Source organism: Condylostylus longicornis, unplaced genomic scaffold (genome assembly GCF_029603195.1).
Source record: "Condylostylus longicornis isolate FDR11 unplaced genomic scaffold, ASM2960319v2 ptg000005l, whole genome shotgun sequence".
NCBI lineage: Eukaryota > Metazoa > Arthropoda > Insecta > Diptera > Dolichopodidae > Condylostylus > Condylostylus longicornis.
The window spans coordinates 6950557-6976061 of NW_026577974.1; the positions used below are offsets into that span (position 1 = coordinate 6950557).

The window sequence follows — 25505 nt, forward strand, 5'->3', positions numbered from 1 at the left end:
TTTACGATATAAAATTGCAAATTTTTCGTTACGGTTATTTGAAAATTTCAAAATCGAGTTAATCGAATTTAATCTTAAAGTAAATCATAAATTCTACCAAATAAAATCTTAAAATATTAAACCAAACTTTAACATTAGAAAACAAAATTAACTTTATAATTTACGATAAAAAATGACTATTAAAGTCAATAATAATTTCTTAATAATTTAAATAATAATGTAAAGGTTATTTTCATGAAGCCTTAATGTTTACTTTGTTTCTGGACTACGCCTTAACCTAATAATCCTGATAGAAATATTTCCATCCCATTTCTATCAATTATATAATTACAATTTAATGGAAAATCATCAAAACTTTTAGACAAAAAACCAATGAACATGCCATTCACAGAACAAAAACTCACAAAAAAACAAAAAAAAAATAATTATAACAAAAATATCAAATTATCTTATCCTCGGAAAGTATCTTTTTATGTATAAATATCTTGAGAAAAAAAAAATCATTTAAATTATTCAAAGAAAATTATCTTTTTTTTATTATCAAAAAAAGAAGAAAATATGATTATTCCAAGAAATTAAAAAAAAAAAATGAAATTGCTTCATCCTCTTACATAAGACGCGAAATATTAAGCAGAACTGTTGAAAAAATGAAAATTTTATTTTTCCATCGTACGCACTTAACTACTCCATTTGTATAAGAAGAGAGAATAACCTACAAGGATTATGCCGTTATTATTATTATAAAAATTAAAGTTTATATTTAAAAAAAGATAATATAATCTGTTACTATTATATCTAGTAAATTAACTAAAATGTTCCCATTAAAAAATTTTTGTATAAAATAATTCTGGTCCCTTGTTATTGAAGTTTCAGAAAATTTGAGTTTATCGTAAAATGGTTTTCGTAAGAAATAATACTTGTATATTAAAATTATCTGAGTACAAAGATTTATTGGGACTTATTTTGAGTATCGAATCACTAAGTGATAGTGATAATATCGTAAAAAGTTCGGTATTATTTTGTGAACACAAAAGTATGATTTAGCATAAAATTTTTAGTATAAATTATGTAGATTTATTATTGGCAACACCTTTTTTTTAATTCAATTTCGAAACAGTTCTCCCTTCATGCAAATATTAAAAAGTCTCCATTCAATACCAAAAATAAAATGTCAAATATTTTTTTAAGTAAACGGTAACATTCTTATTTTAAATAACTTTTTGCTATAATACAACTATGCATATAAACAAAAATCAAATTCATTAAAGAACAACAAAAACAAAATAAAAAAAAATTGAAAATTTATAACAATTTTAAAAAAAAGTTTCTAACAGAGGGAATATTAAAATTAAATCTACCTACAGTTATTTAAATTTTTTATAATTAAATAAGAAATTAAAATACCAGTTCAATAAACTTGTTTAAAAAGTTATAAAAATTAATTTTCTTGAATATTGTTTTAAGGGGTTTAAAATTGGAAAATTTGACAATGAAAAAAGAAAGAGAAAAAAAGAAAAGAGAAAGAAATTCCACCCAATTCATTATATATTTCGGTTCTGTAAGGAAGGAGGGCAAACAAAGAGTTTTAATTAATATTGTAAAATGTCCAACAATTTACATAAAAATAAAAATTAATAGAATGTCGTGTCTACAAAATAAAAAGGGTTATTGATTAAATTTTGAAAGAAATAGTGTATAACGCACCTCTACAGTGAAACTATCGCATATTCTGTTATAAATAATGTACGGTTAAATTTACGATCAAATTTACGATAAAAGATTTTTAGTTTGAAAACTTGTTTTTAATTTTATGATTATACGTTATTAGAATAAATCTCATTTTCACAAGAATTTTCACAAGAAGAAGGTGTGAATTTTCAGAAGAAGATGTTTATTACTAAAATTTAATAAAGTGATATACAAATCCCATATTTGGAAACGGTATTTACTTTCAGCCGTAACAGCGTAAATAGACTTAAGCTCATATTAAAAATTTATTCATTTAAACATTGAATATATCATATAAAATCTATTTGAGAATTATTGTTCTCACAAATTAGACAAATTGCTCTCAAAGATCCATTACGCGCCACTTTCACAAAATCACTCTTACTAGTACAAAATAAAATACGGTAAAGAGCGTATTTATGTTTTTCTTTACTATTATCTTTATTTTACTCAATATTTTGTGCTGTGTTGCGACAGTGTTTGTTTACAGGTACAATATTTAAATTTTCAAAAATTATGTAAAATTAAAATCACTTTTAAGTTTGAAATTGAAAAAAAATATAGAATAACATAGAATAAGAGACTAGGAAAAACAGCAGAGAGAGACTTTTAATCTATATCGAATGTGACACGTTCTCACAAATTAATTCTCATTAAGTATTTTCTCACGTTCTCAATATTCTCGATGTATTTTATTCAACATAATGAAAAAAAATATTTTTTAAATTTTCTTAAATTTTAGTTTGTATAAACTAAAAAAAATTTTTAATTAGAGGGCTTTAATAAAATTTAGTAAAATTTTTCTCAGAATTAATTGAGAATTTTCTTAAAACTAATTTGATTTAAAATATATTAAAAGTTTTTTAATTAGTTATTTAATTAATTTTAGAGAATTTTCAAAATTTTTAATAATTAATACGGACATCTCATTTAAAACCCTTCAAATTTTAGTGTAACAATTGTAATTATTTGAAAAAGTATTGGTGTCAATTCTTTCTTTGGTTTTTTTATTCAAAAATTTTCATTTTCAAATAAAATTTTTCACATAAATTATGATATACGTCCTACAGTTATGCAAATTGAAATACAGAAGTGCGCACAGTCAGTGAAAAAGTTTATTGAAGTTCGTCTCAGACATTTTGTGCAATTACAACTCACATTAGTTATGTAGTTCATATAGAACAGGAAAAAAATCACGTAGCTGATTTATTATTGATTTGAATTTTATAAGGAGCCTAAATATATGCAATTTTTTAAATATTAAATTTATGTACTAAAATCTGGCTTATTAACATTTACACACATGTTATTAGAGTAATTATATAGAAATTTGGTAGTTAAGAAGTTTTAATTATTATAGATAATCTTATTATTTAATAATAAATTTTCTATTATGACTAATAATTAAAAACAAAGCTCTCTATTCTCCAAAACTCAGTATTTTTTCAGTTCCTTGTTAAATTCTTTTTCTAAATTACGCTATAGAGTTGTGAACAATTTCTATCATATCATAACCTGTACAGCATGTGGAGACCAATTTAATGAACATTTTGTATAATTTAATTATTGTATATAACAATTATAATTAAAATATTAGGTTATCATTTCCAAATATTTTTAATCTTTTTTACAAATTTCTTATTCTTCTACTTCTTGTAAATTTGTAAATTCAATAACAAGAAAACTTGTCAACTTGTTTTCTTTTTAACTATAGCAAATATACATGAAGTCGTATATAGCCATTTTTAAAAAAAATTTTTTTTAAGAATAAAAAACCTTAAAACCACAATACCACAATAATTTTGGTTCTTATATCTTTTTCTGTTTTTTGTATCACTAGAACATTTATACAAATTTTTAAAATAAAATATTTAGACAGGACAATACGGACGAATACTCAAACCACATATGAATTTCTGATTTCTTAAAAACCCCAAAATCAAAAAAATATAAAAAATGTATTTTTCTCTTTTATTCTTGTTAAATAAATACTCGTGCCTATACATACATACACACATACACAATTATTTACTAAAAATAAATTTATTTAAAGTTTATATACGAAAACAAATTTGAATTTAAAATATATTTTTGTATTTGTATAAATGTATAGATATAATAAGGGGGTACAATTCACAAACATCTGAGTTGAAAAGATAAAATTATAAGAAATAAAGAGAAAAATAAAAAAACAGAGAAAATAAAAACTAAATAGGTCGACACTTTTGTCTTAAACTTATGCACACTTTAAAATATAATAAAGTTTTGTAGACCTGATTTTTACTTCTATACGCTCTACAACAACAAAATTTTGGAGGAAAAAAAATACAAAATGTTTTCCTTAAAAAGAGAGCTCTAGTGTAAAGGGCTGAGGGAGCAATGATTGAATTTTTACTATACTGAGGAAAAACAACTGCAAAAAGAAAAAAAAAAAGAAAAATATTTTGTTTTTTTATTTTTTGCCATAAAATTTGGTTAAATTGTAGATTTTGTTTGGTTCTTGTCTGTATGTCTGTCTGTAATTGAACCTTAATGACATTTATAACAATAAAAATAATATTTACTAAAAAAAATTTATGACAAGATGGTGAGAAAATTGCAAAATGATATTGGGAGACATTCTGATTTGGAAAAAATTTTGTGGTAATTTAAAAATTTTAATATATTAGAAAGCGCCATCTTAAGTAGATTACGAAAATTTTATGTGAGTTTTATAAATTTTTTTATTCGAATTGTCTCCAGACATATCTTGGCTCTCTCTAATCTCTCAGTCAACACAAAAAAAGAATGTGTACATATCAGGGACTGATATTTGAAAAATTTTTTTCAAAAGCGTTTCGGAATAGATGATCAAAGCTGTAAAAACTCTACAAACTTAAATAACAAAAAAAAAGAAGAGAGAGAAACAAAGAAAATTTATTCTCCAAATGGCTACACTCTGCAATATTTCTGTTTAAAAACTCTTTACAAAAACTCTCCAAAGAATTCTCCAAAAAAAATCTCCAAAAAATAAAAAATCAAATACGGTTATTGAATTAACTTCAAAATCAATACCTACTTATGTAAATATACGATGAACTTATCTCCACATCTAAAATCTTAAAATAATTGGACGGTAAACTTTTTATACCCTCATTCAAGTTTCGGCAAACACACGCAAAACATTTCAGAAAAGAAAGTTCCAATTTCTTTTCTTTTTTCTTATGTCTTATTGAACTAAAAACAAAAAAATAAATGGAAATTTGGGAATTTTTTCGGTTTTAATAAGGATAAGAAAAAAAATGAAAAGTTTAAAAAAAAAGGATATAAACAAGAATAATAAGTTGAGAAAAGTTGAACAATTCAAGAGAAAACAAAAAAAAAAAGAAAAAAAAACCAAAACGGAAATTTATTGGCAAAGTTCCAAAACTCAAGGGCACAATATTCGACTTATTTAAATTTGTTTTATATAGTTATTGTTTTTCTTTTTAACTCTCTCTCTTTTTCTTTCTTTTTGTTATAGCGGTGAAATTTGTTTTCTTTCATGAAGCTTTTTTTCCACCCCATTCCACATTATACGTTCCTGTTCCTGTTGTTGTTGTTGTTGTTGCTACTTCTTTTGTAGTTGCTATATCATTTTTAGTCAGCCACTTTGTTCAGAAAAATAAAAGGAAAACTAAAGGTAGATTATAATTTTGGTTGAATGATTTAGTAATCATTTTCTGACTTATAAAAAGATTCTGAATGATCAAAAAAGAAAAATTTTTCCTTTTAGTTGTAATCCTTGTTTTTTTTTCCGCTAAAAAATACAGGATAAATATTATTTTAATTCTTGTTTTCTTTTTATTGTTTTCATCCTTTTATTTTTTGATTTCTGACTATCAATATCAGTTGTGTTTGTATATTCAGAAAAATTTCGGCTTCAGTAAACACATTTAAAATTTTAAAAATATTATAAAAATGTTTTATAATGAATTTATCCTCTCTTTTTGCCTTCTTTCTATCCCCGCTCGCTGCCTCTGTTTTTTTTCCTAATGATTCCCGTTTTCTTTTAAATTTTTTTTTATCCAGAAACTTCTAAACCTGATCTTTTTTATTGTTTAAATTATAAAATGTAAAAAGATACTTTAAAAGGTTTTTTTCATTTCAAATTATTAAGGATATGGAGAGCAGTCAGTTTTTCATTTCTTTACAAAGCTTTTGGAGCAGTGGTGTCATATTTTAAGGGAAAATAAAGTGCAGTTCAAAGTTTGTAAAATTAAATGTAATAATTTAATTGCAGAACTTAAAGGATCTTAGTCTGGACTAATATTTCCTGCCATTTATTGTAGTGGGTAGTGGACGTCTCTGGAAACGATATTGAAGGTGTTTTTCGAGTTTACTGCAAATTCATTAATTGAACGAAATTTCGGCCTATATTGACAACTTATTTATTTGATCTAGAAACGTAAATACACTCCTCTCTGGAACATCTTTAAATATCTGTGTGATTTTTCGGAGCCGATTTAAAAATGGTTTTATAGAGAAGTAGGAAGATCTTGAAAGTTAAATGACATCTACCAGGACTCTAATGAATTTAAATTTATATTTCATTAAAAAAGTTGTATGGGGAACCAGAAGACAATGTAGAACTGTATAAACTTTTCTTTTCACACTTGTGTTTCGATAATATTGCAAAATATATCAAATTTTTTTCACACATTTCGGGAGCTTTAAATGAATACCGTTAAAATATTATGTGCCTCTTCTAATTTTCTGAAACAGAACCGAAATCCTTAAAATTTTTGAAATAAAAATTTATTTAGAGTAATTCAATATGACATCCAATTGGTTCAGTTTACGAGTATGTACACATTTTGAAATATTGCTCTACATTTCCGAATATAAGAAAAAAAAAAATTATTGTCATTACTTTTTTAAAAAATTCTTGATGGTAATTGAAAAGTAATCGGCAGATCAGACAATAATTTTTTATTTACTCCATCAGTTTTCTTTTTTTCAAATATCTTCCCAAAAATTAATGTTACATTTAATCCATTTTGAAAGGTTAAAAAAAAATCATATTGTAAGGAACAAGGAACAACAACAAAAAAAAAACCTTTTTAAAAATATAAAATCGAATATCCTTTTACATACTTATCCCCTATACATACTCCATTATTTGAGGAAAAAATGAATCTTGAAAATATTTAACTTTTAAACTTAACAATAATTTTTAAGTATTTGCAAGAAAAATAACGAATGGAGAACGACCGAATTGAATTGAATGTAAACTCTAATTTTAAGGAAAGAAAATATAAAAGAAGAAGCAAAACGTATTATCCTTTTTTTTCCTTCTCTACAATTGATTGGATACGTAATTCAATACACACAAGTTAAAAAACACAGACAATATTCTTAAGTCATTTTATAAAATTGCAAAAAAATATATTTGTTCTGTTTGACGTTACATATTACAAGCCCTAAAACACATCCCTACATGGACATTTTTGATTCTAAATCGAAACCGATTATTTTAAATGTGCGGTTTTATTTTTTCCTCCATTATAAATTAATGATGGTCATAATTCAAACTGATATTGAAAAAGTAATCGTTACGATTATAAAAGATTTTCTTGAAAATTGAATGGAAAAATTTAAAATTGAATAAAAAGAAAAGAATAATTTTTGGTCTTTGTTAGAATTAAAATACCCGCCTATTCTAAATAATTTTGTTTTAGATAAAAAATAAAAGATTTAAGAGAGGAAGAGTACAAGACCTTTTTCGAAAATTACGATATTATGGAATCAATTTTCAAAAACGGTCAGTGAATAAAAATTTTATAGAATTTCTCGAGAAGTTTTCAATTACATTCCGTCATATTTTTTCATACGAAGTGAAACCAATAATTGTTTGAGTTTTGCTTTTAAAAATTTTTGTTTTGTGGCCGGGCACATTGCAAGATCAAATTTAAAAAAAAGTCTTCAAAAATAGTTTTTACGAGTACTATGTATGACCGTAATTGTTGAATTTTTTTAAAACCCTTAGCCGACCCTGGTATAGGAAATAGTGGATACAGTTGACAAATCAATTATGTATTTATTTGCCATAGTATTCCATATGTACAATAAAATTAATCATTTATTTCAAAATACTTGAATTCTCTAGTAAAAAATTCATTAACTGACGGTGAACATGAAAAAATTTACTTATAAATCAATTTAAATCAGGAATATAACATGCGTCTTATGGAGTCGCAAATGTTTCCTTGTTGCAGATTTATACATACTCGTACATCCCGAGAAATTGGATTTACCGTCTATAGGATGTGCATGCGGCTATAATCAAGAAAAGCAATTAGAAAATTTTCAAACACTATGCAGGTATTGTGTAATCCTAAGCGTAATTTTTATCGATTTCTCTAATAGATCCTAACCTGCTGACTGAATTGCCTCAGTATTTTCTGGATAAATTCTCCAAAATAAAATTTATTCGACTTGCATTAAATCAACATGATTAATCTCAGAATTTATTTTATAATTTGAAAATATAATAAATAAATGTTGAAGTTTAAGGTGAAGGTTGAAGTAAAGAGATTTTGGATGTAAATTTTAGGTTCTTTGGTAATCAAGAAAAAATTTTTTAAAACTTCAGGTTCCGTGTAATAGGAAATTTTTTGTACAAAACTTTAATTTAATTTCGTATTTTTATATTTGGACAACGTAATTTTTTGTATGAATCCGAAGATCACTTAGTTTCCTACAATTTTTTTTCGTTTTGTTAGAATTTTCCAATTATTTTTATTTACCAACACAATATATTGTTGAATGCAGTCATTTCTGTAAAAATAAAAAATAAAGTAGAAAAATAAAAATTTTTAAAAAAAAATTTTCTACAATGAAAGAAATTTAAGGAACAATTAAAAAGTTTTGAAATTAAATTGAATGGAAACAACTTTCTATTTGATTAAAATTGTGTTCTTGAAAGATAATAGAATCTATTGGCATTTAGTTCAATTAAATTTGTTCATTCAGAATTACATACTTATATAAGAGTGAGGGTCACCTTGACCAGCCTCTAAAGGGTTGAGTTTGGATACTTATTGTAATTACGCTTGCTAAGTTGCATGGAATAAAGGTTTTTACTAATCCGGATAAATCCCTTGTTAAGTAACCTATTTCGAATTCAAAATACTTTTTCAATTATTGCAGATCTTTATAAAGAGAATATAATTAATAATTCTTGAAAGACTCATGAAATTATACGGAATCGGAAAATAACTCGTTTGATTTCAAGCATTGTGGCTTGTACACCTACATTAAATAAAAATAAAAATACCCACATCGATCATCATCCTGATACTGTTCAAACGCGCGACGTCAGTTAGAAAATTTCCAAAGAAGGTAAAAACAACTTGTTCCTCCATTTTAAGCAAATATCTCCGATAGCTCAGTTGGCAGAGCGGTGGACTGTAGAATGACTTGCTTCTTAAGCATAAAATAAAAAAAAATTTTTTTTATTCACTAAATTTTATCAATTTCTTATAAAAGTTATGAAAAATATTGCAAGTTATTAAAATTATGAAAATTTCTTGTTCTAAATTTTAACATGCAGAACAATATAAAGTTTGTTTGAAAATTACGGAAATTTCAGAAAATATGAAGAATATTTAAACTAAATGTCTAGATTCAGTTATAAATTATAAGGAAATAATGTAAATAATGGCTTTAGTATGTAGTAAACAGTGGAACGAATTTAAATAGAACTCAATATTTCATGTAGTTGACCGGAAAAATGATAAACTCAGGTACGACTCCTCGGTATTATTGAAATTTGAAATTAACCATCCGAAAAGCATGCGTGTGTTGTTTTGCAGCGGAATAAGTTTAACCTAAAGCGTATATATTAGGTAGTCATTAACCATCAAATGAACCCTTTATTTTGGGAGATAAGTAGAGTAATTTGACAAATAGAAATGTTTCGAATGGGAACAGCGTCTCAGAGGTATCTCAGAGGTATTAAGCACTATTCAATTTTGCAAAAGAAACTTTTTTTGCGTTAAATTCTACAACAATATCAGATAGGCACTCTTCTTCAAAAACTCACTACCAAAATTTCACTCTTTGTATACAAGGTAAATTAAGACTTGGTTTTATTGTACAAGAAATAAAATTATAATTTTTTTATGGAGTTCTTCTTTTAGTAACTCACTATAAATTTAATATTTTTTTAAAGCCATTAAATTTTCTTTCAAAAATTTATGCTGCAATATTAATATATTTATAAAGTTAATATTAACGTGTATACTTAAATGGTTTATTATCAAAAAATATAATATATATTTTATTTTTTTTCCTATTTTCAGAGTAAATATTCAAAATGCATTCGGTTGGTATTCATTCAGCATTAGCCATAAAAAGGCAACGAAAAAGACGTGATGAACAGAAACGTGCACGCGAAAGACGTTACAGTATTCAAAGCTCAGAAAGCTGTGATACGTTACATTCACCACATGGTTCAACTAGAAGAAAATTTCATCATCATTCACACACATCTGTAAAACGAGTTAATCCAATGATGGAAAGCCAGGTAAGAATAAAAGAAACATAAAAAACCATAATAATATAAAAATTATGAAAATTTAATTTTTTTCTTGAATTTTTTATTTATTTTTTTACATTTTTTAAAAATATGTGAAAAAGAGAAAGAACGTAAATTATGTGTTGGTATATCTCACCCTCAAAATATGCAATAATAATTTAAAATATCAAAGATACTAAATTAGTACCGAAGTGAACAGTTTATATAAAATTCACCTACAAAACAAAATGGATCAAAACATTGAAAATTAAAAAGTAAGGGATAGGTATCAGCAAACAGAGTAACGTTGGGGCACTGTGGACTTAGGGGTAACGATATTGCTGACGTGTTGTTACGGATGGATCTGATAGCTTTTCGTTCGGGCCGTCCCTTTCTGTTGACTGTTAGTGTTTGCCATTAGGGGTAAATTTGTCGTTCTGCTTAAGGGGGAGTCAAGTTTTCGCTATTAGGCTACTGGGGAATGTCATTATCCGAAGTTGTTTTTTCCCTTCCACTTAAGAAAGTTTTTATCGGGGCTATTGTGGATTTATCAAAATCGGATTCGTGCCATTATTGAATTCTTTATCGGGCATTATCCGGTAAAATATCATCTTTACAAACTGCGAAAATCTGGATTGCCATTTATGTAGATTTTGTCGAGATAGTGAGGAGATGAACATGCATATTTTTTTTGACTGTTCTGCTCTGGCCGTCAAAAGGCTCGGATGGTTTGGGTGGATCTTTCTCAGTGTTACAAAGTTCGCTTTTTAACTTGAGGAATATCTTCTGGTATTTACCTTATTTACCACCGGGATATAGAAATTCACCCTAATTATAAAAATTTGGCCGGATTTTTATAAAATAATATACACTTACGGGTGCGAGATAACGATACATATTTATAACATCGTAAAATTATTACATGTCGTAAAATATAATTCTACATAACACGATACTATTAAATGAGCCCCTGACTGTTTTACATATTAAATTTATGAAAAAAAAGAGCAAGAAATATTACACCAAATTTTTAAAACAAGTTATTTTAAATTTAACTTGTTTTCATCGCATAGCTACAGTATCTTACCTACATTACAACAAAATATTTTTGACATTCAGAAATACCGTCAAATTTGAGAACTCTAACGAATGTGTATTTATGGTAGATTACAAAAAAATTACATATATAACGTACACAATGTAAAAGCTACTTACTTTTGTAATTGCTATTTAAAAAAAAGAGAAGAACAGAAAAAGGAAATATGAAATTTCAACTTAATTACTGTTAAATTTTCATAATTGAGGGCGCATATAAAATTAGTAAAAACTGATATTATTATGTTATACCTGTTGTAATTTATGATGAAAATTATATAGACCTTAAAAAAGTAAAGTAAAAAAATAATCTAATATTAAAAGGATTATTTTCATTCTAGCGAATTTTATAATCGGGTACGTATTAAAGAGTTATTATGTATGTATGTGCGCACGTCAAAGGTAATATTTATGTAGGTTTCAAATATTATATTTTTTTTTAAATAGAATTAAAGATATTTAGGTCAGTGATTTTAAAATAAAACGAAAAAAGAGAAATTTTTCTTTGGTTTTTTTTTTACATATAAAGTATGTCGCCATATTTAGGTGATCGCATATTTTCAAAATGTTACACACTATAGCCTATGCTATATTCAATGTTATTTAAATTTTCTTATAACAACTCTTTTTATATGCACGCTATATAGTTGGTATACTGATTAAAATATTACCGTATCATAAGAAAACAACAGTAATTAAATACACGCATAATAAGGTCACATCAATACAAAATACCAATGAAAATTAAATTGAACACTAGCTGACCCGACAGGCGCTTTCTCTTCGAATAAATACTTGAATAGATAATGAGAGTAACATAATGTTTATTGTAATGTTTTGTTTTTTGGGTTGTCAGTACATCATAATATTGATAGCACTTGAATGATATAGATTTTCGATTTTGATATAACAAATACCTAACGACTGCCCTTTTGATGTATTTATTGACATTTTAAGTACTAGTTGTATTGAAAACTGTAAAAGTTTAAAAGCGGATAGCAACTTATTCGGAGTCATACGAGCTATTATGAGAAAACATCGCTCTCCCTTTTTCAACAGCATTGCGATGAGTTAAATTTTTAATTCGGTAAAGGTACAAAAATGACCAAAGAATAAAATGTATCCGGACTTTGTTTTAACATAAATTTCGTCATTATCAAGATCGTTCAGAATTTTTATTTGTATATTAATTTATTATTTTCACGTTCTTCCATAAAATTGACAACATCAAACATCCTGTTACTTCATCAACTGTGGTTAATCGTAGAAAGCTTCTAGCAGTGTTTGTCGGAATGGGTCATCGGATGGCCAAAGAATAGCCAGGTTGGTCATCTCGTAAATATTGCATTGTGCTGTCAAATGCTACCAATAATTTTTTGTTTGCTATTGTTCATTCATCTGAGACAACCAATTTAATTCCCTGTTACACATCAATCCATCGATCTACTCTCGAAGGGTTATGTTGCACTAGGCTCCAAATTAAAATTGAATGCAGCCTGATGAGTATCAAATGCGTTATTTCTAGGCCTCAATAAATTCATAATTATTCAGCGTATTTAGTCACTGCCATCAATTTTTCAAGCTTATTTCAAACATTTTTCTTATATTCCTAGTCTACTGCTTTATTTTTAACTTCTTTACTTCTTTATTCATTTTCCAACACTGATTTTTATCAATAAAATTATATTTAAAATTTTTATTTGAATTGTAATAAAAATTGAAACCAGCTATTAATTTAATATTAAATTCAGAATTAAATATGGGTTAAAAGGGCTATAAAACGAATTGAAAATGTCATTGCAATTTTTAAATTCATAACATTAATAACTCTTAATGGTTATTTTAATGGCTCAACATTATTATAGTATATAAGCAGTAGAACAGCGAAAATTCCAATATTCTAAGTTGTCTTTGAACAAGAAGAGAAGAAAAAAAATTATGTTATTTCATTCTGTTTTTGAATTTAGGACAATTTATTTTAATATTTTAAGTTAATGTGAATTTATAGCAGTTTATAGTTGTATTGTTACTCTTCTAACATTCTACATTTACAATTCAAATTAAATTTCCTCTTCTGTAAAAAAAAAAAAAATGAGAGGAATCAGTTGGTGATGATTTAATTTGAATAATTTTTCTGTATTTATGAAAATTTTTAACAAAACGTGGAAGTTTTATATTTAGGCAGGTCTTGTCTGTAAGATACTCATATTAGAAAGTACTGCATATACATTGGCTTTTAAGGAGAAGAATCGCCATCAGAGTTGCTCAGTATAAAATAAATCAGTTATCATCCCTAATTTAATTACTGTATTGCCATTAAACAGAGGCAGAAGCAAAAAGCAGTTATGAGGCTGATTTGGACTTCGGTCCATTCTTTTGGGTAGTTTTTATTTCTTTCACAGTATACCAAGTTTTTCTAGGTCTGCCTAACTTTCATTTACGATTTGGGTTCTTTTTAAGAATCTTTCGTGAAATATTGCAACTCTTCAGAGAATTATTCTGCTCCTTTCGCTTTCTCTTATATGCATGTGTACTTGTTCTTACAAGGTCATGTCTCAATCATCTTTGTTACTAATTCTTCTTGGTCAGAATATTCCGTTCTTCTTTATTAATCACATCTTGCAGCTGTTGACGTAAACGGATTTGATACAAGTGCCGAATACTTTTATTTTCTGTACCAATTATGAACTATTGCCAGGAACATTTGGCATTTGAATTCACTTTAGTCAAAAATATTCATTGATTTATTTTCTTGTACAATTACGTGGATGCTGAATTTTTTAAATTAATTTATGCGAAAAATTTTAATATTTAAGCGAGCTCTCTAAATCGAAAGTTATTTAATTGAAAATTTAAAATTCAAAAATTTTTTGAAAAAATATTTTAATTTCCACAGCTGCCTGTTTTTAAATTGCGCATTTTATTTATTTGTTATCCTCGCTTATTTTTTAATTAAAAATCTTGCGAATCTGTAAAAATTTAATAAAGTAGAAAATTTTTATGATTTAAATTAAATAAAATTTTTAGGATATTTGGAATTGGTTTATTTATGAAAATTTTATACCGTGTATTCACTAGAATTTGTTATAACAGTTCGGCGGTTACTTCTCTTTAATTTTTTCCGGCGAATTCTGATTGTTTGTTAGGGTTAAGGTCGCACCTGGGACGGTTGATTTTCACGACCTTAGTGAAATATCTGCTTATTTTGAAGACCAGTGTGATGTACTCTGTTCCGAATGCATGAACATTCGCTCAAGACGATCTTAATCACATTTGCTGCTGGTGTAAAAACAATTGTCTAATTTAAACTGATAATCCAGTCACTTAAAGTAGATTATATTAAAAAAAAAGCCCAATTTTTTTTACAATCTACAATATTTTTTCTCTATTTGATGTTAATGAATTTTTATTTTTATTACTTAATATAATAATAATGTGCTATTATATTATTACATAGACACAAAAAATATATTTTATATACACACAAATGCATTTGTTTTAGTACACATTTCTACCATGTCTCATTTCCTCTTTATGTCTTATTTTTAAATTTAATGGAAAAATCTTATATAACATTTAAAAAAATAAAAAAATTTCATTTTATCTTCATATCTACACATACTTATATACGATATATATATATTTTTTATTATAGGTGGTTACCAGCATTGGAATGCTCCATATTGGGGTTGTTTTTATCGTTTTTGGTGTCTTTTTATTAGGAGCTGGAATTATACCAGATGATACACCATCATGGGATATTTTTGGTAATTATTTTCTTATTTTTTTTTGCTTCTTCTATTATATATATAATAAAAACTATCATATAATAAAGTATTTCATTAAATGTACATGACTAAATATTAAGGAGAAAAGAGCAAATGTTGAGAACGAGTATTTTGAGTATGTATTTAGTATATGAATAAGTAGGATCGAAAACGATTATCAAGAATTTTGTGTTACTATATAGGTAATGCATAATATGGCTAACAGTAGATTAAAATTGTAGAGCTTAGGTTCTTAAGAAATAAATTAGGTTAAAGGAAACGATATTTGAAATAGATTTGAATATAAAGTAATATTTAAAGGCTATTTAGTAAATACTATAAAATATTCTCATTATCTAATATACGGTAAGTGTGACATGAAAATTATCTATGTGACAAAGTTGTAGAGAATGATGTAGTTTATGAGCAGTTAATCCTTGCAAACGGTAAGACTGACATTGGCCATTGGCATACCATTATTTAGGTATATCAATTGCAAAAAAATGTTGTGAACAATATAATACCCTAGCTTCAATAGCTTCGAAGCTATGGTATTATATTTTTCATAACTAGGGTATGAATATTTGGAGCTTCAATAGCTTTGAAGCTATGGTATTATATTTTTCATAACTAGGGTATGAATATTTGGAAGTCAGAATTTTTTCAACTTGATTTTCTTTAATCCCCGAAACCACTCCTAGACGTTCGATTTCGCTCTCCCTACCCATATGATTTTTTTGCTAAGAAACCACAACAAGAACCGGAATATAGCGGAATGATTTTTATTAATTAGGGCTACTTTTTACCCAAGGCTTCTAAAGCTTTGGTAAGCTTGAAATATTTACACTGGATTTTTTGTTCCGGAGGATTTCCATCCATATCTAATGCACTTATTTAACTTATAAACTCTAACTTGTTTAGAAAAGCTTTGGAATTTTCAATTTGCATATACACGTAAGAAAAATTCTTTATTTTTGATTTTATGCAAATATTTTACGATTTTTTTTTTGGCTTTTCTCTATTGTGTAAATTTAAATTTTAAATTTTTTTTTATTTTTTTTTTTTTTATAAATTTCATAAAAAGTTTTAAAAATAATTTTCTCTCATACATTCATATTAAAAAAGCTTGTAGCAACAACAACAATAAGACAAAATAAATTTTCTTTTTTGTGTTAAATATGAAAAATAACAAAAAAAAAAAGAAATGTTCGCATTAGCATTAGAAAAATCAGCAGGAGTTTATATAAGAACTCTGATAAGGACATTCACTTCAACTTGTTTAACATGATCTCTTGTATAACATTTTAATGAAAAACAAAAGAAAAAAAACAAGAAAAATAGGAAAAACTTTTTAAAAGGAGAACTAAAAATTGTTTTCGTTCTGGTTCTTGTTCTGCGTCTACTTTTATGAATAACTTATTCACACAAAAAGCTGATGGAACCTTAATTCACCTGTCTTGTTTCATTGTCGCAAAATAATTTTTTTTGTTTTGGTTTTTTTTTATCATTTTTCGCCTAAAAGTTTTTCCTTCTTTTTCTTTTTGTTAAGAAAACATCTTTTGTCGCTTAAGTAACAAAATCGGTGATCCCTACTTTCTTGTATAGTTTTTTTTTTCATTTCTTTTGTTATAATAATTCTGCTTGCATGTTTCTGTTTATATAATTTCCAACATTATTATGTCTCTATATTCTTTTTTCTGCCTTTGCAAAACAATAAAAATGAAGAGAATTTTGAGAAACATATGAAAATGAACTATAGGGTTGTTTTATAGAGCAGTGTAATTATTTTAAAATGACATTATGCAGTGAATAAGGAATATAAGGCGTAGTAAGTGGGCGGTTTTCAGTGGGTATTGCCAAATTTTAAAACTGCAAAGTCAAAAATACAATATCCGAAAAATTTAGAAATCTCTTAGAAGTTCCTATCATTTCCAATAATTAAAAGTCTTGCCGTCCACAGAAAATTTAACATTTTTATTATTCACAATCATATCTTAAGCAAGGTAACGCCTTCGTCAAATTATTTTCCGAATTGAATTAAAATTTCCAAAATCGTAAACAATGAATTTTATAGTTGTGTACGAAGAATAAAATTTTGAAACGATATTTGTTAATTTTGTAAAATTAAGAGATTATACACCTCATTTGACCTGATCTGTCAAAAATGTGAACTGTCAAAATAATTATTGAAAATTATTTAAAAATTAAATGATAATTTTTTTCACCGTGTGAGACACGCCGAAACTCCAAGATTGTGAATGAAATATTAATTCAGAATCTTTGAGCCGGACATTACATTTCAACTGCTTGGCTTTAAATTTTAACTCATGACATCACAAGCGAATCAGCAAACTAACTGTATATAGTAGATGATAATGTTGTGTGTCATAGCATGAATATAAAAAAAAACTCTTTATTCTTAATTTCCTTTTATGCGAATGTTTTGAATGTGTGTCTTTGCATTTTATTATTCTAAATTTATTTTAGTTGTATATAAAAAATAAAGTTAAATTCACCTTTTAACCCTCTCAGGTATAGTTATTCTATATTATTTGCACGTTTAAAATTAAAAAAAAAAGAAAAAAAAAAGAAAAATTTTCATTTTTATTTTAACATTATAAAAAACTTTCCATGTTTTTATTATTTTTTATATAGCTTCATTATCGCATACCGTGTAATAAGTTTTCCCTCAAGGAATCGCAAACTGAATAGTAAAATAAAAAAAAATTAACTATATAGAAATATATAAAGAAGTCAAGAATGATTGAATAACAAAATTTAGACCAAAAAAAGAAAAATTTCTATTAGAATTTTATTTTTTTTAAGTTTTTAAAATTCTATATAATAGAATTAAATTTTATTATAAAGGGGGAGGGAGATCAGTTCACAAGGGATCTAACAGGAAGTCAAGAAAAAAATTGAAAGAATGACGTCAATGGTTTTGGAAGGTTGTTTTGCATTCAGCCGGGGTAATAGATGAGAACAGGCAACGTTTTAGCCGTGAAAAAATCGCGAGCAATTGTCCGTCACAAAATATTTTATTTTTAATGGCAGAATAGATCTCGAATAGGTGCTGTAGGCGTGATGAAAGGTTTGGTGGGAATAATTAGGAGTTTTGGTTCTTATTTATTTTAGAGAATAAAATTCCTTAAAATAATATTATGAAAGCATGTATGAGTTATATTTGTCTCTGCAGCTTGGGGTTATAGGTTTCAAGTATTTTTAAGAAAAATATTAAAGACTCAACCGAAAATTTATTACACTAATTGATTTTATTCCTTTATTTCTATAATTTTTTTGTTCTAAAATTTTTTAAGGTTAATGTAATTAAATCTTAACTTTAATTTCCATTAAATTTAAAAAATTACAAAATCAGAAAAAAAATAAAATCAATCATATTAAAGTAAAATTTATGTTCACTTGTCAGACTTGAATGCGGGACTCAAATTAGGGTTATATACAAAAAGTAGAATGAAAAATATCTAGACTTATAATGTTCTAAATACCCTTAATAATGAATTAAACAGGAGTTTTCATTATCATTAATCATAAATTTTTTTTTTTAAATTATTTCTGTCCACACCTTTTTTTTGAACTAAATCGTTCCAATTTTTTATAAAATATTTTTTTCCATCTTACCACTAACTATACTTTGATTAAGTTTTGGTACTTGACAGACTAAAAGCAAAAAGCGAAAAAAATAATTCTTCTTTATACCGTTAATTTATCATTGTAGCACGTGTATAATCACACCGTTATAAAAAATTTACCCAAAAAAAGCAAAAATATTAAATAGGGACAAGTAAAGTTTGTTTATTACTTTTGGTTCTTCTTTTTTAATGATGCAAATTCAAGAGCCCTTCAAAAATTTTACCTTTCTTTGTACCAGTCCTTATTTTTATTATTATAGCCGTATATAATAATAAGAGAAATTAAATATTCTAAAGACAGCAGCAACATTTTTTTAATTGTTCTTTCATAAAAAAAGAAAAAAAATCATAAACAAGATGAATTGTTTATGCTTCAGTTGTAACTGTGCGCGGGATGTTAAAATTTAGATAACCAAAATTGTTGTCAAAAGAATGTCAAAAAATAAAAAAATATTTTTAAAAACTTTCTTTGGTATTTCTGAATAAATGACATGCTGGTAAAACAAAACAAAGTTTTGTGCATAAATGCAAATCAGAGATTTTAAATTTGTTTTTGATTTACCTCCTACTTGTAACACTAAATTTTTGATACACAATATGTATAACCGGGCATCTCACGGCAATCAGTTTGAATGCCCGGTTATATACATTGTACAAATGTAAAATTTTGTTAAAATTTAAAATTTTAAAATAATTTTAATTTCTTTTTATTATGTTTAACAGGATCAGGTAGCACGTGGTGGAATGAAGTAACATGCACTGGTTTATTTTCATTTGGTTTAGGTGTATTTTTATTAGTTTTAAATTGTTTAATTAGCCGTAAAGAAGAAGAAGATTTGGAAGATTATGTTCAAAGACAATTGACAAGATCACGTTCTGGTCATCGTTTAGAACGTGATGCTGAAACTGGTGTATTAACAACCAGACATACACGTAAAGCATTAGCATTACAAAATACAACACCAAATGGTGGTAGTTGTTCAGATAATTTATCACAAGCAGCAACACCAGTTACAAGTGAAATGGTTACACCGACAACGCCAGTTGGTAACTGTAAAATTTATCCAAAAACTCATAAAATAATGCAACATAATTACAACTAAAGAAAAAAATTTATTGCAAATTATTAAAAAAAAAAAAAAAAAATTTTATTAGTCATAATTAAATTAAAAGAAAAAAAATTTTTAAAAATTAATAAAATACACAAATTTGAATTATTTTTAAAATTAATGCATTCGAAATTTAAAAAAAAATAAAAACAAAAAAATTTTTTTAACACAATTAGAAAAAAAAATTAAGAAAAAAAATCACTATAAAAATATTTAAAAAAAATTTTTTTTTTTTTACTTTGTCGCTTGCCTGAAATTTTTATTATCTACTACTATATTATAAAAATAACTATTATAAATAATATTTATTCATCTATGTATATGTGAATAGTCTATATATATCTATATATATGAATGTATATATGAGCATAAATGTATGTGTTTTTATTAATTTCATTTTTATCCTATATATTACTTAACTATTATATATTAAACACTATTTTACTAATTATTAATAATACTAAAAAAAATTAAAGAAAATTTTTTTAAATTAATACATTCGTAGTAGTAAAAATTAGCTATTTTATAGATTTTAGTATATTGTACTAATAAATAAGAGCATTAAAAGAAAATGGCAACACTATTCATACAAAAAAAAAATAAAAAAAAAAATTAATTTTTAAAATCGAGAGTAAATTGAACCAAAAAACAAAAAATTAATTGAAATTTTAACAAAAAAACAAAATCTATGATTACGATTTGAGAAAGTTTTTAAATTAAAAATATTTTAAAAATTAAATTTAATTACATTTTATGTATGTATATATATATACATAAAATATTTGTGTATATATCTACATATAAGATAAGAAATAATTATAAAAAAAATTATGAAAATAATTTTATAATTATTTAAAATTCAAAAAATTATATTGAAATATAAAAAAAAAGCAAAAAAAAAAAAAAAATGATAAAATTGCACGTTTCAAACTCACCAAAATAAAATTTTAAGTGTAGTGTAAAAATTTTCACCATTACATACATAAATTTTTTATTTTGTTTCTTTTACTTTTCTAATTTATTTTTAAAATTTATTATTTCTTTTTCTTATTGATTCCAAATAAATTTAATAATATTTTAATTCATTTTAAATAATTTTATGTAATAAATAACCTTTTGTATTCGAAATTTTCACCAAATAATATAGAGAGAAAGGAAGAATATAGGGATTATTTTTAAAAATTTTCAATTCGGTCATTTACAGTGAACTAGTTTCAAGTCCGAACCCTTAAATTCTGTAAATAAATTTTTACAAAATGAATATCTTTTAATTTTCAAAATCAAATCAAACCGAGAATTCAGTAGTTTAAAAAACTTGAAACTCCGAATTCATTCCGAAATCCGAAAACTATTCCAAGATATCCGAAAGTACCAAAATTCGACTTCAAGATCTGAGAATAAGTAATTTTTACGAAATAAATTTTTAAAGTTACAAACTGCAAACCCAGAAAAGAAATTATGAGTCCGAAATATGCGGCACATATTTATAAAACATTATATTTTTAAAATTATAAGCTCCTAATCCAATTCAGTTTAAAAATTTTAAAAGTCCGAATACGATATTGACTCCTAATTCCGATTCCGAATTTTCAAAAATAAGTTTTTACAAAGTATATCTTTTAATTTTGATCTTCAAACCAAATCACATTTCAAATGATCTAAAAATTGTAAAACTCCGAATGTTGCACTGACTCCGAATTTTGTCAGAATCGGGGGTTTTTATATAAATCTTTGAAAATTAGATTTGTTTTTTTATTTTCCGATTTAGAAATTAAACTCGAACATGAGCAATATTAAAAAGACTAGAAATTGAGGGCTCCAGCTGGACTACTCCGAATGCACTAAAAATTTTATCATGTTCAGAAATTTGCATTAAAACATTATTAATAAAATAAATAAAATTATTTTACTAAAACTCCGAAAATTTTAAAATATTTCTAGAGTCGTTTTACAAAAGGTTTAAATTTATTTGCAAAATTCTATTTTATTTTTTATTTATGTAGTAAAAAACAATTAATAAAAAAAATATATACACATATAATATTTTGCATCATAATTATTATCCATAATTTGCAACAATAATAATTAAATATAACTATACATATATAAAACTTTACTTTCCTTTAATTTTCTATTATTTATTTATTTTTTTCTTTGTATTACTAACTTACTATATAAATATATTAGTCATTAACTACTAAAACTATAAATTATTCGACTTAACCACCTATTTTATATTTATATCTATATATATATGTATATTGCATTGAAAAAAAAAATACAAACTCGCTATCTATATTTACATATTACTTTCAAAATTTGAATTAATCAAAGTTTGCTAATAAAAGTAATTAGAATAATATTAAAAGCAAGAAAATTTAAAAAAAATTGGAAAGTTATATAAGAATACTCAATTCACTAAGAAAAAAATATGTTTTAGGTTTAGGAAACTCTGGTGAAATTCTACTGGAAAAAATTACTGAAGAAGATAGCAGCTATGGTACAAGTGATGATCGTGTTTCATCTGGTATATCACCGACTGGCCCAAATTATGATAAAAAACATCTACTAGGGAATGGTTATATGAGCGCATCAACGCATATAACAAGAATATAAAATTAAATTTTAATTTAAACAAATTACAAATTATAAATATAAAATAATTGAAGTGATGATATTTAAATAAAAAAAAAAAATTATTTTTAAAATTATTTTATTAAATTTTATTTAATTTGAATACATTTAATTTTTGTTTTACTTAATTTCATATGCATATCTATATTATTTAATTTTAATTTTTTTCATATCAAATTAATAGTATATTTAAAAATATATTATATTTTCAAAAATTATTTTATAGAATTATAAAAAATTATATTGAATTGCATATTAAGAAACGCTATCAAAAATTTTAAAAAATTTCGAAAAATTAATATTAAAAAAATTTTTTGTTAAAATTTTAAATTTTTAAATTTATTTTGATTTAATTTAAAGTATAAATTTTACCATAAATTATAAAATATTAAAAACTAAGCTTATCAAAATTAATTAAATAAAATTAGATAATTATTAAAAAGAAAAAATATTAAAAAAAAAATTATAAAAATTGTAATTTATTAATAAAAATATAAAAAATAAAAGATAGCTATAACTATAAATGTAAATGAAAGAAAGAGAAATTGAAAAATTTATGAAAAAAAAAAATTAAAAATTTTGAAAAAAAAAATGAAACAAAAAACAAAACATAATTAACATAAAAAGGCTTATGAAAAGGGAAAATTGTGTAGACTAAAAAAATGAAAGAAACAAAAAATTAAAAATTTATTTTTTATTAAAAATAATATTTTTTTTTTTATTAATTAATATAATAAATATAATATAATATTAGAATATAAATAATATACTTTATTAATTTTAGGCGAATATGGTACAGTCAGTTTCAAAATTTTTTGAATGTCATTAAATGACAAAATATAACGTAAATTGCAGAAAATAACGTAAATTCAAATTAATTTTATGTATATTATTTTTGGAATGTGACAGCAATTATAGAATAGAATAAGAAATTATAAATTTTTGTTTTTATAATTACGATAAATTTACGTTAAACAAGTTTGGTACGATAAGGTAGCGATATACAGTTACTATCAATTAGTATTATACAATAACGTGTAGTATAATTGGATATAAATATTATTTTGCATATTCTATGCTATTTTATAGACCCTGTTGAATAGACCAAACTTTTGAATTGCGAAAATGTTTACTAATAATTTGATTTAATAAGCAATTGCTTTTCAATCGATTCCGAATTATATAATTTCAAAGTCGATATCGAATGATTTTGTTTTAATTTTTGAAATTTTAAGAATAACTTTGTGCCATCAAATAACCAAAAAATTTCTCTCAAATACCAACATTAGTTACAATTTTGTTCAGTTGATTTATTTTCTATAGTCTATGACTGTATCATAACCGTTATAGTATTTACTATTTAATATACTTATATACATAATACATATATATATACAAAATAAATTGTACTTATAATTTTATTTATTAAAAATTTAGTAAAATTTTTTTAATTAAATTTTTAATTTTATTTTCAATACAAAAAAAAATAGAGAGTATATATATATATATATATATGTTTAGTAGCATTAAGGAAAGCTACATACTCAAAACGAAAAAATATAAAACATTTGAAGTTGTCAAAAATATTATAATTGTGGAAAAGAAAAAATTTTTCTTTTAAATTTTTAAAATTTATAATAAAATGTTTAAAAAAATAAAAAATCTAAATTTAATTAAAATTAATTTTAGCATATAAATTTTAATAATTAATAAAATATAAAATTAATAAAAAAAATCCAAAAAAAAAAATGCTCTTTGTCACTCTGTTAACTTTCTTTTTTTTTTTTTTTAAATTTAAACTGTTCAATATTTAAATATAAAAATTATAATATAAGAATAATCAAGTTCCAATTCTTATATACATATCGCTCTTTACGGCAACACTGACATAAGTAATTCAAAATTTCCACTTTTGAGAAAAGTGAATTTCAAAAGTTTTGGAGTCAATTTAGAGAATTGTAAGAGAAAATTAGAGAAATAGCGTTTTTGCACAAGAAGAGAATTGTTTTAAGCTCTCCCATCTCTGTATAAATAATGCAGAAATCGTATTTTTTAGAGTTATGTCACTGTTGCAACCAATGAGCGATAATATAATTTATATACTATTATAATAAATTCATATTTTGTAATTATTTTTTAATTTATTTTAAAAATATTCAAAAATCTTTGTTAACCTTCTTTGTTTGCTTTATTATTTTTATGATGTCCTCTTACTCGTTTTTATGTTTGTTGTTAACCTTAATCCATAAATTATAATTTAAAAATGTACAAATTATATTTTGATAAAAATACTATAAACTCATACAAATCATTTAAATTTTTAATGTAATTATTCTATATTATAATTATATGTATAAAATATAAGTAAGTTAATTGTAAATTTAAAATAATTTATAAAATTTTTATATTTTAGGTATATATATAAATTAAAATAAAAAATACCTTTATGAATAAGGTCTTTGGAATTGTAAATTTTGTAGACGTTTTAGTATTTAAAATCATTCAAAGTGTATTTTTTTTTTCTTAAATTATTTTATTATTATATAATTCAATTTTCTTTTTCATATACCGTGACTTCAGAATTGTAGTTAAACTATTATAGATATATAATTCAGCAATTAGAACTCAATATAAGCTGAATTGTATTTTGTATTAATACATATTCGTAAGAGCGTCTACCAAAATACAATTTTTAACGTCAACTTGACTTATTCAATAATAAAATTTTAATAGCTGAATAAATTTAATTGACGCTAAATGTGCATTTTGGTAAACGTCATATTATTATAATTTTGAAGTCAAAAATACTTTTTATAATAATTACTAATCATATTGTATATATAGATCGTGTAACATTAAATGTTAAATTGTATATATACAATACAAAATTTAATTATAGTATAATAAGAGAACGAAAAATAATCATTTAAATTAATATGCATTTAAAATAAATTATAATAATATTATTCTTCCTTTTAATTCA

The 25505-nt window shown here is 24.3% G+C and overlaps 1 protein-coding gene across 1 annotated transcript in view; it reads left to right on the plus strand.

Moving 5' to 3' along the window:
- LOC129615635 (uncharacterized) overlaps positions 1-22919 on the plus strand; it is a 79761-nt gene extending 56842 nt beyond the window's left edge. The window contains exons 2-5 of the mRNA XM_055530952.1: positions 10053-10276; positions 15018-15129; positions 19503-19826; positions 22329-22919. Of these exons, the coding sequence (XP_055386927.1) occupies positions 10067-10276; positions 15018-15129; positions 19503-19826; positions 22329-22504 (822 nt within the window). The 5' untranslated portion in view covers positions 10053-10066 and the 3' untranslated portion in view covers positions 22505-22919. The remainder of the gene's footprint in view (positions 1-10052; positions 10277-15017; positions 15130-19502; positions 19827-22328) is intronic.
- The last annotated feature ends 2586 nt before the right edge of the window (positions 22920-25505 follow it).